This window comes from Rhea pennata, chromosome 7, assembly GCF_028389875.1.
Source record: "Rhea pennata isolate bPtePen1 chromosome 7, bPtePen1.pri, whole genome shotgun sequence".
NCBI classification, from domain to species: Eukaryota; Metazoa; Chordata; class Aves; order Rheiformes; family Rheidae; genus Rhea; species Rhea pennata.
In genome coordinates this window covers 29,598,673-29,618,701 of record NC_084669.1, presented here as the reverse complement: position 1 = coordinate 29,618,701, position 20,029 = coordinate 29,598,673, and the positions used below count along the sequence as shown (strand labels likewise).

At 36.8% G+C, this 20,029-nt stretch overlaps 1 protein-coding gene across 3 annotated transcripts in view; it reads right to left on the bottom strand.

Moving 5' to 3' along the window:
• Positions 1 to 20,029, bottom strand: part of NRG3 (neuregulin 3) — a 402,761-nt gene that overhangs the window by 8,521 nt on the left and 374,211 nt on the right. For all 3 annotated transcript variants that reach the window (XM_062580115.1, XM_062580117.1, XM_062580116.1), the window contains exons 6-7: positions 16,258 to 16,384; positions 7,887 to 8,014 (exon numbers count right to left, since the gene is read on the bottom strand). In XM_062580115.1, coding sequence (XP_062436099.1) covers positions 7,887 to 8,014; positions 16,258 to 16,384 — 255 coding nt within the window. The remainder of the gene's footprint in view (positions 1 to 7,886; positions 8,015 to 16,257; positions 16,385 to 20,029) is intronic.

Genomic DNA, 20,029 nt, shown 5'->3' with positions numbered 1-20,029 from the left:
AAAATTAAAGGTGGGCACAGACAAGGCAAATTCAGTAACAAATGCCAGGAAAATTGTAACAGATTTTTACAGCAAGTATACTGTAGTTCCTTTCTTGAAGCAGCAAAAAAAGAGAGATTTGCTGAAGAATCTGCTGAAATGTGAAAAAGCTACTCCAGCACAATAAATTTTTCCATTTCCACAAAATTGTCAAACTGTGCTATGAATATCTGCACATAGTCTTCCTCCAGAAGTGTAAATACAGGCCCTCTCAGGTGTGCCTACTCTGTTTCTCTCTTGAAGTGCTCTTCTCTCTGAGGCAAACAGTGCCTTTCAGATTTTAGGCAATCCTTCTTCAGCTTTCATTATGGTTTCCTACCCATGCACTCCACTCTCACTGGGTAAAAGAAACAAGCCCATGTAAACGAGGCATTCACTAAGACAGGCCAGTAAGGCAAGCTATAGCAGGTATACGTTTAAAATGTAACTGACTGACCTGAATAACAAAAATCAGAATATGTTTGAATTGCTTCACAAATAACTCATGAACTTTGGAGAAACGTAGTGGAGTTCTCATGAATAAATGAAAAACGCTTTGAAAGAAATATTTATACTATCTCTAATGTCAGTGAAGAACTTCCAATTTATTCTTGCAAACAGTTTTGCATGAACATTTTCTCTAGGCTGAATAGCTAAGTAAAAACAAAGTCTTTCTCAGCAGGTGGCATATTCTCTTCTCAAGGCACATGCACAACTTCCAGTGCAGTTGAATGCATCACTCAATTAGAGTACCTCTTTTTAGCTTGCTACCAAACATAACTGATTATACATCTCATTACGGATGAACTCCTTCAGAAGTACCTTTGTTAACAGAAATATGAAAAGCATTAACACTTAAATTGTGTTCCTCTTGTTAACACTTTCAGTGGGATCAAAGGTAATTTATTGCATCAGGCAGCTAAGCATGTAACACATAATTCAAGCATTTGTATACAATTGTATATCTTTTCAAACAGCTAACATTTATCTGTTACACTGAGTCAGAAGCAGCAAAATTAATCTGGCTATAGAGGTTCCTTGGAAAGCATTAGAATGCCAAATGTCCTACTCTTACAGCAAGCAACTGATTTCAGATATGAGGAAAACCATCACAACAGGCAAAATGGATCACAAAATGTTTTACAAAAATTGAAGAAAAATGTGGCCCTGGGATTGCTTCATTCAGTGTCATGTAAACATTTACATACTTCTGTTTATAATCCTATATACCAGAGAAAGTTTCTGTAGAAATTCTTCTTTGGAGAGTGAGGTGAGACTACTATGTGCATTAAAAACATAAAAGAACAAAAATAGGCTTTATATGTGATGAAATTCCTGGGCAATTATAATTTTCTCTTCTACAAAACTGCAAGAACCTGACTCCTTCCCTTCTCTTTGTTGTTGAATGAACATAAGGGAGCTAAAGAAATAGTGCTTATAACCACGGTTGTGTGTATACCTGTATTTTATTAATTCTTTTCGTCCTTTTCCTGCCTCTTCAATTACAGTTTCCTTTCTGATGGCAGCACTGTTATGCCTCTTTGCTTTCCTATCCACCTTCCTCCTTGTTGCCCTTGGTACGCTTTCTGTGTCCCTGCCTCCACAGTTTTTTTGCATTCCACTCATGTCCCATGCCATCATGCTCTGAATCAGATATCCAAGAGAAAGATGCTATAAACAATTGGCTATTGGCAAGTTGCTCTCTTCTGTCATTTTTACCAGCTCAAGCTGTGTGCACTCTGCATTCAATGCAAGCATCTCTCTATTAGTGCAAGGCTGCCTTCATCCATAAGCTTGCAGTTTTGCTCATTTTTTAAAAAAACTGCCAAGCTAAGATACAGAATTATAATTCAGGAATAGAAGGATGCAAAGCTTAGGAAGAGAAGTTCTAAACTTGATTGGAAATACTCTGGCTCTACTCCTATAAAAACTATACAGAGAGATGTACTACATTATATACTATATTATCTACTAGTAACAAGATGCGCACATCTAAGGCTCAAAGCCATGATCTTTGCTCCTACAAGACAGTAAATGTAAACACATGCCTCAATGACAGAGCAAGCTGCCAGATAGGCAGCGTTTTCTGATATTCTCTAGGAGCCACATTTTTAGGCTAGGTATATTAGACAAGCTACTTCTAAGACATATACAAATCAACTACTCAGACTTGCAAGCAATTTTCAGATTTAATAATAAAGGATCTGTTGTATCTCTGAACACAAGTGCATCTCCATAAATACTATGTGACAGTGTAACACTGTACCTTGAAGGCCTTTTGTCAGTGTTTATGAATACGAGATGACACACAATGCATCAGTCTCTACAAGAGTCTGTATTATAGAAAGCTCCCCCAAAGCAGAAAGTTAACAGCATCCTTGGGACTTCAGCAAAGCTATATGTGATTGAAAAAACACTATGATTATACATAGATTATTATGCCAAAAAACTGTAGTACAAGAAAACTGAGAACTTAACAGTGCTTCCTTCTTGTTTTTTGTAGTGTCCTACATTTCAGGCATTTAGATATTACTTCTTCCTTTGTCTTTGTAACAGCTAAACATGCACTGAGACCAAAGATTATTTGAGGAAAACATATGATCTATTGCTGTATGATGAGATATGTTTCCTAGGCCATGTTCATGAACTGCTACAACTGGTCAAATTCTCAGTCTAGGTGATGGACTAGGATGGCAGCCTGCTGTCTTCATAACTCTATTCTCCACTTGCAAATACCAGAGCAGCTTCCCAGCACCCAGCATGTATCTACAATTCGGTATTTTGATTTCTGAAATGGAAGCATTCTTGTTTCCATTACATCTTCATGTATTCAGAAACAGCACATCCTGAGGCTAATCAGGGACTCTGCAGCTCTGCACTAGTGCCTCAGGACTAAATATATCATCAGAATAAAGTCATCATACAAGTTTCACTGGTTAGGTATATGTAATAGGAACAGAAAACAGAGCAGTCAAAGGTAGCTCAACGTCACTGAGTTCAATCATCTAACATAACCTCATCTTACACTCCCCTTAATGCACTGATCAGTCTTAAATTCCCTATCCTAGAACTACAAAGTTGCAGGCTCTAACTTCAGCCAATACTCTAGACACTTCAGCGTTCTCCTAATTGCCAGTTTAAATTTATTTATGGTCAGTATACGTCTATTTGTCCTTGTGCCATCATATTCCTTCATTTTAAATAGATCTTCTTCTCATGCTTCTCTCTGATGTATTTATAAACAGCAGTCATACTCTTTTCAGTCTTCGTTTTATTACACTAAACAAGACAGGCTCTCTAATCCTCTCCATGGAACACAGACTATTCATTCCTCATATTATTGTATTATCTCATGAAGGCAAATTGAGCCCATTTTAACCAGATGAGATAATACTAGTGTATTCCCGTGTTATATTCAAATTAAGTTACACCAGTGTCTCATGAACTGGTTTTAATGTTTCTGACTTTCTAATGGAGAACTCTTGATTAATACTTCTTCTTATCTTATTTACCTTTTGCATCACCTTGAGACTTGGTTTCTTTTGACCAAGCAGTACATCCTGAGCCTTTTCTTCCTTGTTTGTTTCTCAGCTTAGAACAGAGAATTTTATTAGTTCCAAAATGCATGACCTTGTGTTTTGTACTGCTGAGCCTCAATCCATCTCTGTTACTCTACTCCTTAAGGTTATTCAGTTCATTCTCTATTATAATCTAGATTCTGATCTGTACTGACACTGTATCTTAACTAATTTCTTCAGCATGTTCCTACTTTTTGTGCCAAAGTCATGAATGGAAACAAGATTTGTCCCAAGACTTAAGTCTCAGAGAATCCATTAGTGAGTATCCTCAGCCCAGTGCTTACCTTCTCAATGTAACGTCTTACTATGTCCCTTCTAACCACCTTCTATACATCCACTATAGTTTTTCTGCCTCTGCCTACTCTCTCCCATTTAACACGTAATTACACATATGACAAGGAATCAAATATTGACCAAGATCGTCACATCTATCTCACTTCTACCAAAGAAAGCCTTCAATGTAGTGTTGCAAGAAGTGCTGCTGGCAGACCTCATGATATATTTTCTTTTTTTATCTCAACCCAGAGGATCATCTTCCGCACAGTATTTGTCCTAAGGTTTTGAGTAGTATCTAATTCAACTTAATAGGTCGTCAGCTGCTAATATCAATATTTCCTCTTCTGAAATATAGGTACAATTACTACTCTATTTCAGTGGTACAGCTCCTATTTTGATGGATTTTGCTTCTAGACTTAAGGGTCCATGAACCAGTTCCTGCTAGACTTCTTTGATGGAGATTAACCAGTCCCTCTTGACTTGAGCACATTAATCTCTGCATTTTAGTTTCACCTTGACTGTAATAATGTCTGTTTCCATATATTCTATTACCAATTCTACTTTTGTCCCCAAATCATCATCCTAACTGAAAAAATGAGATACATTCATTTAGAATTGCCCTTCCTGCTTCATATATTATTTCTGTCATAGCAGCAGTTTTGCTTCTTCCTGTTTATATAGCTAAAGAACATTTGACTATTTGTTTTCAGCATCACTTTTAAACCTTAAATCACAGTGATTTCTGGAAATGGACCTCTGTGATATGTCTTTTTTTGCTTCCCTTACACCTCATTCCATTTAGCCATTCTTTTTAGTAAACTTCTCCAGAAAACCATGCCCTTTTCTTTATATAATTTGCCCTGATGACTTTCAGGCTTCCTCTGCTTTCACATCCTTAGCTGCTTTAGTTTATCATCATTTGTCCTTTTTAAAATCAATAACCTTATTTACAGAATTACTTTTGTTTACTCTTTAATTTAAACTCAATCAATTATAATGAGCAGAAAAAAATGTTTTATTGTATTTTTATGGAGTTGAAAATTCATTAAAAATGCAACCACGGATCATTTTCAAGTTTAAAGTAAGCTTATCCTATTTTGACATTTTTGTAAGATAATACAACTGCTTCAGGCTGAAAGCCTCTGCATTTGGCTTTCATCATGGTATTTTCTGAAATGAATCCCTCTAAGATCAATGATGAATGAATCAATGAATGAAAATCAGAATGACTAATTACCAAGAAAACTGCTACCTGAAGGGATCACAAATCAGTCCCATAATTAACAAAATCATATTTTGTTTCTATCTGTTATAAGTGAAAACACTAGAGGTTTTCTTAAAAAATCCAGCAGCCTGTCTGAGGTGCATTTTTGAGTGTATTTTATACTTTACAGGAAATATACTTCTTACTTTCCAGCTCTGACAGTAGTTAAGAACAGTTTTAGATATACAAGCACATGATACAATTTCTTATACAGTAAAAAAAGTGCATAATACAGGCGAAATATTGTAGGGGTAAGATTCAAATCTTTCATCTCTATAGTACTCTTTGCATGCAGGTGAGGTTTGTAGAGACAGAAAATGGTTATCTAGTAGTCTGCGTGAGTCTCCGTCAGTCAAATTTCTTTTGTATACACCACTAGAAAAGCAATTCTCACAAGGAAAGCAAACAATTTCCCACTTTGATAGTCTTACTGCTAGGCCAAAGTTATACTGGTTTTATATACTGGAAACAGACAGCTACTGATTCTAGGAAATAAACATCCTTCCACTAGCATCCTTGAAAATACCAGTAAGGAAAACAGTTCTAACTGTGGAACATACAATGTCAATGGTGAGCAGAAATAAAACAGTAATATAGTATAACAGTAAAGTAAAACATCATCTGCAGAGCTACTCTGTTTTTTCCAGGCTCATGTCAGGTTCTGAAGACATTGTAAGGAGTATTAACCACATTTCCTCTCTTTAAGTTGCTTTCTCAAGCACACCTGAGCATTCCAGCCAGCATCTGTCACTGAGTGGTTAACTGAGCAAAACTTTAGGCCTATGTTGCTGCTTAGTTTGGACAAAGGACTTCAACTAAATGAAAAGGAGGAATGTTTAGGACTAATGAAGAAAAGGGGTTTCCTCATTTAGTCATATGAGAGATAGAGAAACAAGCGCTAATTATAGATAAATGGAGATCAGAAAGAAAAACCTCTCAAAATCTTCAGGTAAAATCCCCCACATTTATTTTGAATAGTATTTAGGAAAAAATAGACATAGAGTACTTAGGAAGTTGCCATATGGTGCATAAATAAAAGCCCTGTAAGTCACTGTCATGCTGAAGTCTATTGCATATTTTATAAAACAAAGGCCTGGTATAGTAAATTTAAGTTATACGACTACAAAAGGAGTTCTTTATAATCAAGCCAGTGATTCCACATCATAGAGCAAAACAGTTCTGAAGCAAGAGTCTTGATACAGCCCATTTCTTGCCCAAATAAAAAGACTGATTTCTTTTTTTTTCCTGACACAGAGAGATTTTGGTGTGCAAAGGCATTTAAATGAGCACTTCGGAATTCTGCATTACTTCACTGTAAATTCAGTATGACTTTTTCAGTAATTTCCCCATGGAAAATAAGGAGTCTAGAATCATTCAGCTTTTATTTTAGGTGACCTTTATAAACAGAAGAAATATTTTCAGTCTTTAATTTCTTTCCATATTTTAAGCTTAGAAAATGTCTTGGTGTATCACCTAAATCAATCTAAACTAAGAATATTGCAATCATATTTTAAAGTTAACTGAATGTCACTGTGCTTTTTTTAATTTCCCCCTTTGACTGAATTGAGGAAAAAAAAATCCCTTCAAAACTTCAAGCAGAAAGCATTCTAGGCAACAGTCCCACAGTTCATCTACATTCAGAAAAGTAATTAAGCATGTATTGAAAGGTTTGTGGAATGAGGGCCCTAAGAGGTGGATCTGACACATTAGTTGGCATTATTTTTTCATGCCAAATTAAAGGCTTAAGTAAGGTAAATGTAAATAGGATGCAAATATCCCTTCCTGGCTCATACAACACACTTAGCAGGTTAAGCAAATCACTCATTCAGAAAAAAAGAGTATGTAGATGACTGCAATGAAAGGGTCCTCCATTTTACAGTTCACACCAAATACTGGTGTGAAGTCAGATCAGAATACCATGCGATCCTAGACATGTTTTTAGTAACCTTAAAAGACAGTCCTTGATTCTAATTAGTACATCTTTCCCTCTAGACTATCTGGCTACAATTCTGACCTTACTTTTTTCAGCCTTTTTTCTCTCTCAGTCTGCGTTGGACCAGATGTTTTCACTATTATTCCAGCAGCAACACTGTTTATATGAGATACGAGTTTGGTTTCTGTTACCTTAATGAAGCATCTATGCTCTTCTTCATATGAAAGGGGTATAAACAGAATTCTGATCCAAATGCCATCCAATGATGGGCGATTCTCCTCTTCTTTTTTTGGCTCTTGGAAACATCTTACATCTAAACTTTTTAAAAACTAGTTTTCAAAGGTCATGATGTTTTCATGAGTAGGTCATCATTCATTTCCAGTCCTATCAGATAGCACTGGAAATGAATGCTAGAAAAGAAGCAGTGAGAAAGGCTGGAAGTTTGCAACCCTGTCAGTCTGAGGAGATAGAAGTCATTGACGTCACTAAGCAAAATTTTGCTTTTAATAGTTTTTCAAACTGCAGTTGTTTCATTCACTGGTTTGTGTCTACAGTTTTGATGGTATTTTTTAATGCTTCCTCTAGGACTTTTACAAAATGTAGATACAAGTCAGCGATCACTGTTAATGTTTTTTTATGTCTGCAGCTAAGAAAATGCTTGGACATCTGCTTAATGAATAGGCTGATGCTCTGTTAGTACCATATAGTCGTGAATATCTCCCAACCTCAATGCATGATAATCTTGCATATGTACCACCAAACCAATGACATTTCTAGTCAGCCTGCTGCATTTCTCATCAGAGCACCATCCTCTTACCTGTGTTGCTTGATGGGCTGGATTCCTCTGTCAGGAGACAAGGCCTCGGGGAAGGATGGAGGGCCTGAAAAACTAGACTCCATCACTTTGTCCAGCCTAGGCCCAGGATGCCTATCTGCTTTTGAATACTGTGGCACAGGGAAGAAAATGAATTAATACATAAAAAGCAAGATATATTAATGAACTTATTAATTAGATTGATATCAAAAGGGGTACCAAGTACTCTACCATATTTTTAAATTAAAATTAGTCATTACAAGTAACACATTCATTCACTGCTTTTAACACAGAAGGAAACATTGATTCTCATTATCCCTGCTATCCCCTCCCCGTCAAAATACTGGCATCTGTGTTTGTAATAAAATTACTGACTTCCCTGTCCATAATGATAGGAAACACTAAGCCCTTTAAATAAAAACCTGCTGCATGGCTGAGATCACAAACTACATCTCAGAGGATGTTCACCACCTTCTTAGGCCTTTAGTGATTTCAGTCAAACACTGCTTTCATCAACGTGAAAGAAGAATCAATGTTCTTAGTGACTCCTGGGCAGCATCTCATACATACAAGAAGCTAACCCACTTTTCCACATAGATATGAGAAGTATGATTTTATGGCACTTGACAATAACCTGCACTAAAGCTAATTCTTATTTTTATGCAATCCATTCCCTCCTGTAACTATGAACTCTTTAAGTTTGCATTTTTATTACCTGACATCATCTTTTTCATCCATGTTATCCTTACCATAAGCATGTATTATGGAAGGTATTAGATGGTATTACATGATAAATATTGTAGAAAGAAAATACAAAGTAAACTTAAAAAAACCACACTGGTAAAGAAAAAACATGCTATTGTGCAATAGCATAAACTTTCATGGAGAAGACACAGTAAAATTTATGTCACAGCACAATTCTTTTTCATAATTATTTTGCTGTCTAACAAAAAAAAGACCCAATAAGAACTCCTTTAAATACAAATTTATTTCCTGATTCCCATTTATTCTTATCCACATTTCCACCAGACCTCAGCAAAATCAAAATGAAAGATGGTACAAGATTATTCTCTTTTAGAAATGAACTTCAGTACATCTACTGTTGCTCCTTATGGCCCATTTCTGTTGATAAAATAACAGATCTTGAAATCCCCCCCCTTACATTTTTCCCTTGTTGTGAAAGATCTATATAAACAGGGTAAAAATCACTGCTCAAGCGATTCTGAAGGCAAAACTATGAAAGTGGCAATACGCAACATGTTGCCAAATGCATAAACACAGCTGAAATAATAAGATCTTACATTCTTAATTCTTCCAGTTATAGTGATCTAGCTGTCACTCGTAACCATTGTAGGTAAACTATTCAGACAGAGGTATGATTTTTAAGGTGCCTCTGAAGGTTTTTAACTTTAATAGCTACTCTGCCAGCTGCAAAAAATTAAACTGCCTTTGATTTCTGACCTGAATAAATCATTCTGAGCTATGTAAAGACTGGATTGTTAGTGCAAGGAAGCTATTTCTGTCCTTTCTTGTGTTTGTTCATGATACTAAATTGAGGGACCAAATGTGTTATAAGACCATGAACGTGAAATGAACTGTAAAGGACAATTAGGGATAAACTCTGCGTTTCACTACATCCATGGTTAAGGTGGATGTGGGCTGGAGGGATGGCTTACTACATTTTTCCTCATCCCTGCGGAGGAAAAACAGCCACACACTGCCCACTGATGCTGACTAGTAAACAGGATTGAATATCCAACACCCACTCCTGCTTCGGCACAGCCTGCAAAGGTTTCTGTTTTTTTCCCCCTAACTGAACGTTTCTTTGATTCCATTTTCAAATACACTACTTGCCAATTACTGTAACAGCTGTAATGCTAGTTGTAATGAAAATGAGAATTACAGTTTACATCGAGGGTGTGACTATACTGAGTACTTGAACAACCACTATAATTGAATTTATTTGGATATACCACCTTATTCATATATTTTGATAGATTTAAACACAGTTGTGTCTGTGCTTTAGGTTAACTGTAGGTTCCATACCCCTTGCCTCTGAGCTTCTCAAAAACCATCACTGCAGGGAGACATCTTCAGATTTCTAAGAGGAGTTTATTTAAGTATGAGTCACCGCTCCAAGGCGAACCATATACAACTACTTCCCATCTTGATCCCAACAGAAACCATCCTACTAGTTCTACAACCCAATTTGCATGTGGGCTGAGCCCTGCAGAGTGCTCAGCCCCATGGAGACTAAGTGAGGAAACACTTTTGGAAGACAGCCTGGGTAGCTTGAAAACACCACTGGAAACTTACCTGTGTTATTTGTGTTTTTATGATTTACTGTCCTTCTGGGTGAGTATTTGTGCTTGTTTGAGTAGTTACAAAGAAAAATCAATACATGTGGCTAAATGAATTAACAAATAACAACGGCGTTTAAAAATAAAACAGTTTGAAAATTTACAACTGTTTGTAGTTTTGAGGAAATCAATTGTTGTATACAATTACTCAGCTCCTCAGGAATAAACTTTCACATCTGCTAGTTAAGCTAAAAGAATCTGAGAAGGCAGCTTGGGCCAGGAGGCAAGAGATCTGGCTCTACCACTCACCTACTGTACAATTTTGAATGAGTCACTACACTGCTGTCTGCCTTTCTAAAATTACTTAGATCAACAGGTAAAAAATGCTACACAAACAGTGCAGAATAGCTAGATGCTATAATCCTGTAGTTGTGTAAAATAAAGCATGGCCTTTCCCCAGCTTTCTTGGCTCTTCCTCTTCAACAATTCCCACCACCCCCACACCACCCCTCAAAAAAACAAAACAAAAACAAAACATATACTGATGTTGCATTGAAAGAGAAGTGAAACAGGGATGCAACTCAAAAACAGCTGAGAATGGGCAGGGGGGCAGCTTTAAATTACATTCACAGAGGCTGCCCCAAGTGATTTTTCTGGATGGGCTGACCTTGCACAAAGAAGCTCTGAGATGGCGTAGTTAACCTCCTTACAGCTACTTCCCGATGTCGTATGTTTTGTTGGCAACACTCTAGAGAGAGGCCAATAAACTCAAGTTTGTTTGGCAGATCCTCCAAGTAGTCACATGGTAATACAGAAATGGAAAATTTGTTTTTGATCTTAGCTGACAAGTCACACTGCAACTTAGGCAAAACCACATGGTACTCCTCTAAAAGATTTAAGTGTCTGTCTGGTGCTCAACGTTTAATTGTATTTCTACCCCAGTTGCCAGGAACAATGTTTCTACCACTAAACCCAACAAAAGACAAGATGACACAAAAAGAATACTTCTTTTCCTCTTAAGTATATCAGAAACCTGGAGCCAGCGATTACAAGTTATTTGAGCCAAGCGAAAAAGAAAATTAAGTTAGATTCTACAGCATGGAAAGTGTATTAGTCACTTCAGGGAGAAAGTGATGGGGAGTTAAGAGATTCACTTAGTACCCTGGGAGATAATAATAAAATCCACAAAGGGGAAAGAGGCCAGTTTAAACAACCATGAGAACCCTCAGAATCACTAAGGAAAAAGTTTTCAGCTGCTTTTTTTTTTTTTTTTTTTTTTTTTTTTTTTAATTGTTGTTCTGCAAAGTATTTGTCAAGTTATGAGCATTAAAGGAAACCTGCTCTGGAGGTGAGAAAGGGAGCTAGTAACCAAGAGCATGATCAAGACTGATGAAGACTGGCAGAAGCAGGGCTACACCACCTCCTCTTGCCTCTTGCACAGTGTAGCAGGTAGAGAAGGGCATCTGCAATCTTAACAGGCATAGCAGAGAATCACCACCTATTTTCTCTATTTTCTTTTGTGGATGAGGACATGAACCATTTGCCATAGTTTTGTGCAGCATATTTGTTATATATCTCTTGGAGATACATAATCTCTTGGACAAGGTGTAAATAATTCTAAAAAGTCCTAAATTTCATGCATTAAGTGAAATAAATCTTCATCTCCCTTAAACCCCAAAGAAGCAGCATTAAAACCCGACTAAAGAATTATAGCAAGGAAACTGTGATTACCAATATATTGGTACTAGTGAAAAAAATAAATCAGAGTGCAAGTTGACTAAGAACCTGCAAAGAGGCAGAAACTGAACTTTTGGTAAGAAAGTAAAAGGAAACGCTGCTGAAGAAAAAGTGAGGTTTAGAAACAGTGATCCAAGTCTAAGATGCTAGAAAACCAAGCAAGAAACCTGCTTCATTGCTGTCAAAATACTTGGGAAAAACAGTGGACGAGATTAGAGATGACTCCAGAGGACTTCTGTTCAAATAGAAGTTTAAGTAATCCTGCTTAAAGGATACATTATTATCTAAATTTGCATCTCTAGCAAAATGGTGGAATCAATTCCAAGAGAAATAGACTCAAGTGAACACAGTTACAAGCTCTGAGCAGCAGAAGCTCAGAGTCCTGACAAAATCTAATTATTTTATTTTATTTTTTTACTTTACAGAATCACAAAACAAGCAGATGAACGAATTGGTGTTGTAATGCATTTGGATGTGGGAAGAAAAAACAAATGATACTTCAGAATACTTTTACTCTCGATGCAAACAAAAAGCACCGATTCCCTGCAATAAATCAAATGACAGGCAGGCACCTAGATTTTAATATAAATCCATAGCTCTTCTTGTGTTCTTCCTCAGTCTGGGGCTTGCCAAGGCAGGTGACTTTGCACATGTTCCATGTTGAAAGAACACTCACTTCACACTGGAAGGAACCCAGCCTTTTTATGAGACTTTCAAACTGCTTATACTTGATAGAAGAGCGGACCCAAACACCTCACACACTTTGTAATTCATTTATATTTATGTTCTTTATTGGGTGATATCCCCATGCCGGATGCTTGGAGCGAATGCACTTGGAGCCACTTCCCCAGCTAAGGGTGACTATATAGCTAAAAGATGGCATTACCTTAGTCCAGTCGTTCACGCTTTGCAGAGGCCTAGTGCTCAGCCAGGGGCTTAGCTTAAGTCCCCAATCCCTGTAGCTAATCTGTTCTCTGTTGCATGTCAGCTGGACTTACTCTCTTCCAAATTTACTACACTGCTGCATGCTAGCATCATTCATTTAGGGTATTTTTAAGAGGGTTGAAAATTCTAAATAAGCTATTTAATCTTCTGGTATTTACCGGAGTCCTTTAAGCACAGTTGCTGCAAACCTTTACAAGTTCTTATGTTTTCTGCTTTTTAGAAACTTTCTGGGAATGCTTTCAAAAATAGGAACAATGAGAACAGTCTAAGGTCATATCTGTGGCTCACTGCAGCACAGACCTTCTAGCGGTTCTAACACCAAAGAGTGTAGAGTTCATAATCGCGGTGCCTGACTTGCACAAGGCAGAGATGTCGCCTTTCATCCTCAGTTGTGTATATCCTGGTGAACGGAGAGAGGGTGAAAAACAAAGAGCCATTTCTTCAGTGAAGTGAGTTCTAGAAAACCTGCATTTCTGGGTTGGCCTTCTCCATTCCGAGTATAATGTTGCATACCTGTTCTGCAGCTTGTTAAATACATGAAAGAGCAGTCTTACCAAAGGAATGTTTAAAGAACTTGGGGCAAATGTCCAACACTTCAAATTCATTTCTTGAAGACTGTCTTTTGAAATAAGGATTCATCAACTTAACATGTAGTTTAGGATCCAGCAAAACTCATATGCAAATAGGAAGTGTTTCAAAAACATTCAGAGCTTTTAACCTTGTATATGGTTTTCATAATCACACTGTTGTAAAGAAGCTTTAATTGGCACAGAGGCAGCATATCAGGGGCTGAGGTCTAAAGTCCTTTTTTTTTCCCTCCTGCAGCAATGCAAACAGCTGCAAGTATAATGAGTTAGGCTAGAATGAAATGCAAATTTGTAATACATTTTAATACTTGGTTAAAAAATGAAATGTGGCATTTGTCTCTAACAGCAATTTTCTTATATTTACACAGCATCTCTCATTAAAAAGATTCAGAATTGCCTTTCAAGCTATGTACACGAAAGATAACTATTTTTCTAAAGTCCAGTCAATAAAAAGCAGGGGAAAAGTGAATGATTAGGAGAAACAGAAGTTCACTGCAATTGATCAAGCTCTTTAAAGTCATAAGCAACTTGAAACACTATCAGCTACACCCTAGGTCTGGGGAAATAAGGGAAACCTACTTCTACAGTAACATACGGTTTGGAAAAGTCTGTACACCCATCACTAAATGTAGCAACCTCTGAATGAAAATATCATGGTTCTTTCAGAATAGCCATCAATAGAATAGTTATCTGATTATAACAAGGGTAAGCAAACTTATGCAACTATTCTCAGGTCTATCCTAATAGAGAGAACAATAAAATGCAGGGTAAAAAAACTGAAGACATCATCACATCATTTGGAATAAGAAGGAGAAAAATATGGGAGAATCTGTTAGGAAAAGAAAGAAGTGTGAGATACAAGGCAGACAGATTTCCCGTGTCAAAGGAGCATATGGAGTGGGAAAGGAAAACATCTCCAGGATTACATAAACCATGAGTGCTTTGGAGAAGCCTCCAGACAGTAACAACACAGCCTTGAGGGCTAAACTATCTGCCCAAAATATGACACAAGTTTCTGTATTGGCTCCAGGAAATGAACTAAGATTTCTCCCAAAATGCCCGAGGTGGGAGCTGCAGAGGGGAACTCCACAGCGACCACCTCCTGGCAGCAGCTGGCACAGTGAGGGCAGCCCGGCCACGCGAGCGAGCGCCACGAAAAGCTCCACTCCTCTCGCTCGACCCTGCTCCCTTTCTGACCCAGCGGATGCACACAAGGGAGATCACTCGTCTCGCCGATGGGGAGCCAGTCAGTCACTCGTTCCTACAAAATACCATTTTAAAGTTGTTCTCTGCTGCCTCACCTCCTCTCCCTCCCCAAATGTCAAGGTTTGTGAATATTTAATGAACTGCCTACATGCATTCCTGCACTAAAATCCTTCTAACAATAGAAACCATTACTATCCTGCACTGTTACGCTGCATCCTGCAAAAGGTCATTCTGTTTTTCTTCCTTAGTGCCTTTGCTCCCAAAGGGAAAACACATTAATAGCAAGGATAAAACAGCTCCCTGCTAGCAGCCACGAGAAAAAGCAAACCGTGTGTTAATTAGCAGCATTGATAATCACCCTCTGAACAGCATTAAAAACTGAAGAGCAAATTTGGCTTAAAATAATAAACAACAATAATGTTTTGCAGTCTGTAGTATGTGGAATCTACAAGCTGCCACTCGTGCCATTGTGGCTACCACAGTAGGAAAGCACTGCTACGGCAAAAGGGCAGAACTTCAGTAAAGCCTGTTGACGTGTTTGTCAGCAGCTCAGAAGACATCAAATACTTCCTCATTATGATGGGTATAAAAATACTGCATTGAATTATAATGGGCAAAAAAAGCAGAGCATATACACTTAGCAATAATTACAATCTAGTTTATATGTTAGAAAGAAAGCATCACAAAATCTCTTTAGAGATTCCACTTTACCTTTTGTTGTGCTGGGGAAAAGAAATTGTCACCATTATAACCCAACACCACTGCACAGCAACTTTTTGTAGGGGCAAGAAGTGATGTATGACTGAACAAACTGAAAGCAAAACAAAGAATTGCAGAAGATCCCCCAAACTCTGATTATGTTAATTTATTGCAGCCGTTTTCCCTCTTGAAATAATATACTTTTTCTACATCATAAAACATATCATGACCACAATGATGCTCCTAGAAAAGATGACTTTTAGTGGCTATAAGCAATGTTTGACAGCTCTTCTTCATATTTGGGGGATGACACTTATATTCAGAACATGATTAAGTAAATTTCAAGTTCAGTTTGAATAAACTGACCTCCTTCAGTATCAAAAATCCCTTTGTTTAACTCAAGGCACAGGAAAATAAGACTATCTTCCCCTGGATAATAGTGTAAGTTTAGTTCTAAATTTTGAATTTACTCTGAATTAACAGTGAAAACTCTCTGCAAGTTTTCATGTAGGTCCATTAATACTTTATACTGGAAGGTTCAAAATCCTTCAAGATTGAAGCTTCCCACATCATCTCTAAACCATAGACATGTGTTAAGGTATTGTGGAAAACTACAGCAGTCATGTCCAGTGCTGAATGCAAGGCTAGGGGGCATGACAAGGTTTACTGCATTATATAAATGTACCAGGACCACTTGAAATAACTTTAGAAAAAAAACCAAAACAAAACAAAATCTGCTTGGTGTTTTCTATCAGCAGGGCTGATAGAAAACATTTTATGAAAGAGGTGGGTAATTTTGTTCCCATTGCTCAGATGGTAATAACAACATGGTGATCTGCCGCCATCAGCAGCAGGAACTCAGCCAGGCTATTAAGTGTTGCGGCTGGCAAGATTACTTACATGTTGCAGCTGGACTCGGCTTTGTGCCATACACTCTGACTTTGCCATCATGCTGGAAGCATTTAGGCTGTAGGTTTTCCTATTTTGTGTTTCTTTCAGCTGTTCATGAATTTGCTTTGTTTCTTTCCTGGAGAGAGAAATAAAATTCCTGTAAGAAAGAGCTAGTCTGATCTTTTACTATAGCTGTGATATTTTTATAGCCGTGCTTTCCTATATTCAAAACTTCACCATTTTGGATTAACCAGCTGAGCTAACTTGCTACTGTCTAATATTTCAATGCTGTGGTCATTTTATGGCATGGCTTAAGAATGGAAAGAAAAGAGCTCTTCTATTTAAAATAGCTTCTATTCTCAAATTAGTAGAATAGAATGCTAGTTGTTACGGCACAGATTTTTGTATGTAAAGAGATCATCCGTAACATATTTAATAATAGCTTGGAAGTGGCCATGGATGTTAAAAAAAAGTATTTTGCTCCGATTTGGAACAGCAGTTTGGCAGACACAGCAAGCATTAGCCCCTCTTGGTTATAAAATCTGCCAAAAAATCTTTGATTTTACTTGTAGCTCATTAGACTTGACCCATAACTTAGTATCTTTAATTGACCTGCTTTCTGCTTATATGCTTGAACTTTGAAAAAGCCTAAGCATCAACACTGTATCTGAAACTATGTTTTGGTAAATTATGCTATGATCTGCCACATCAAAGCTAAGAAAGCCACTGTGTGAGTCACTTGCAATATTCAAGAGAGAATTACACTTTCAATGTTGTTCTTTTTCTGCCATGCTATACTGGCAGACTGAGCTTTAAAGCTCTGTACATCAATGAGGATATGAGGCAGCATACTTTATTTCAAATATTTCTTTTACCTTTTGCAAACACATATAAGTCAATTGGGCAAAAACTGTTAGCAAAATATATTTCAGATCTTTCTTCAGTCTCCTTTCTTTTGATAAGCTACACTGTCTGAAACTCTATCAGTTTTAAATGATCGTGAGAAAATAAGTCCACAATACTGCTTTAATTCCTTTCTTTCCTTCTTCCTTTTTCTCCCTAGAAGATACACATCCAACAGATGCCCTCAAAACTACCAAGAAGGGTCAAGGACTCACTAGCAACAACGACTCTTCGTGATGCCACCAGCAGCTTTCGGACAGCAATTGGTGCTAAGCCAAATTTCAGAAGGAAGTAAGAGTTTTCACGGAGTTGAAAAGTTTCCAGGTGTTGGAAAGAAATAAAGGAAAAACGAAAGACAATCACCCCTTTCTATACTGAAATTTGAAATTTTGAAGAAAACCTTCACCAACATTTTGAAAAAGTGTGGTGACTCTAGTGATTCTAATGCAGGAAGTTTAAGAGACCAGAGGAAATTACTTGCTTAAGTGATTATAGGTAGAAACTAGGAGGAAGGACAAGTTCCCCCAAAATGAAAGGAAGCAGTGTTAAGTATTACTGTTAAAATATTTCACTGCTAATAGAGACTTTCAATGTATTAAAATAAATATATGTGATTTCCAGTATATTTATCTAAGTCCCTTAGTTCTGATTAAGCACTGCAGTCAAATGTGATCTTCTCATAAATATTTGCTTAAATACAGCGAACCTTCAGCATCTGCTTAAAAGTAGGTATTTCTTACAGTGTTCTTCCTGAATACAGGCCATAAACCATATGCAGTTCTGGAGACTCTGTAAGTATCACTTCATGCTTTATATTTAGATCCTATTTTGAAAGAGCATGGCAAATGAAAAAGAATTAACACTGTAAGTATGTTAGAAGCACAACTGGTATGTTTTGAATATAACTAGAGGCTCATAATTAGAAAGATTTATGAATATGAATGGGTGAGGAAATCCTCTCTCATGCAGGAAAATCTTTTAAACTTTAAAAATTCTTCCTTAGTCAAAAACAGTATGACAGGTTAATATCAAAATAATATGAAAAAATACAAAATCTGAAAGATTATTGTGTAAAGTGAAATAAATAATTTTGAAATACTGCTTTTTGACTTAGTATTTTTTGTTATACATTCAATTAACTTCTGAAACTAATGAAACTGAATAATTTATTTGGAAAATCTCAAAGTGAACTGTTTAGCTTTAAAAATTATCCTAGAGGAAATTTATGGAAATGATTCCATGATTTTTATGAATAAACATTTTCTGACCAGCTAAATTACACACACAGGTGATGTAACTATGCATATCTGTATGTCCTACTTGAAAGCCATCCACTTGCATGTTGGTCTCCAAAATTTTTATAGAAGATCCAGTAATTTTTTTTTTTTTTTTGGGGGGGGGGGGGGGCGCGGAACGGGACATTTTTGAGTAGAGACTTCATAAAAAGTCTAAGCAATGACAGCATAATATTATGATCAGAACATCATAGCATCAGACTTGGGGAATCTCTCTTGTAGGTAAGAATTCTTAGAATCTAATCAGGAAAATAACAAATTAGGTATTTCTGGACCTGTAATTTGGATTTATTTGGGAAATACAGATTTAGAATGATTTCTACATCTTTAAACACATCTAAGTAAACTGGAATATTCAGCTTCACTGTTGTGATTTTTTTACATCACAACTGAGATTCTAAAAGTTAATTTACTGAGAATAACCAAAAAAAAAAAAAAAAAAAAACTACTAATTGTTTCCTTTTCATGCTCATGCAACCTAATACTAATATTAGGTTTATGTACATTAACTTTTATGAACTATAGGATGCGCAATTTAAAAACTAGGAAATACTAATTCAAACTTATTCACTGACTAATATATTTTGAAGTTTTTTTCCAAAACAAATGGGCCCTATGTATTCTATTTTACAGATGTTCTACAATAAAGTAGTTGTTATTTCTGCAAGAAATAAATTCAAGTCGGTGGTATCTATTTAAGTCTAAGCCATAGAGAGCAACCTATATTCTTTTTGCTTTACTCTCTCTCATTAACACTTAAAGTACTTTCTTGATTATGCTAAAAAGAATAATTGGAAGTGCAGAGTGTTTAACTGAAATCGTGAACTTCCTCAGATAAAATGTATTTTAAAGAATGATTTTTCATGTAACAGTGCATAAAGAAATGGATATTTCTAGCAGCAGGTATTATACAGTCATCAGGCTTTTAGAAAAGTCAGGGTCAGATTCTTCATGAAAACTTTTTTCCGAAAGGTATACTATTCAGAATTTCTCTGTTAGTAATATATATATTTTTTTAATATGTTAAGTTAAACCTATATCCCCCATGCAATGGGACTGCTTTGATAACTCTTAAACATGATCAAGATAATCTGCCTGAGGAAGTTCCTGAAAATCTGTTGACTAAAAGCTAGTGTATGCTGAGATTTGAGACACTTTAGATTTGTTGCTTCTCACAGTTTAAAGTCCTTGGCCAATGTCACGATCAGGATGCTCGTTTAGATGGACTTTGTACATGCCCAGTTTAGACACTCTTATGCAGGCCATAAGCTTTACAGGGGTGTGCAGCTCAAGAGAGACAAGCAAAATATTTCCCTTAGTCTCCCATGACCAGGAATTGCCCTTTCAGAGGAGAGAGTCCTGGGGTTACAAATAACTGTGGCGAACCTGAACCTACAGCTCTAACCGAACTATGGAATAACCAGTCGCTTGCTGGTGTTTGCAAGGTACCAGCAGAGAAGCAGCATGGATGCACAGATGGACGTATGGTTACAGTGAATCTTCCTGGATTCAGAAGATTTTGAGGGAATGGTGCTAATAAACAGGGAAAATGGGAAAATCTTACCAACAAAGAAATTCTCTTC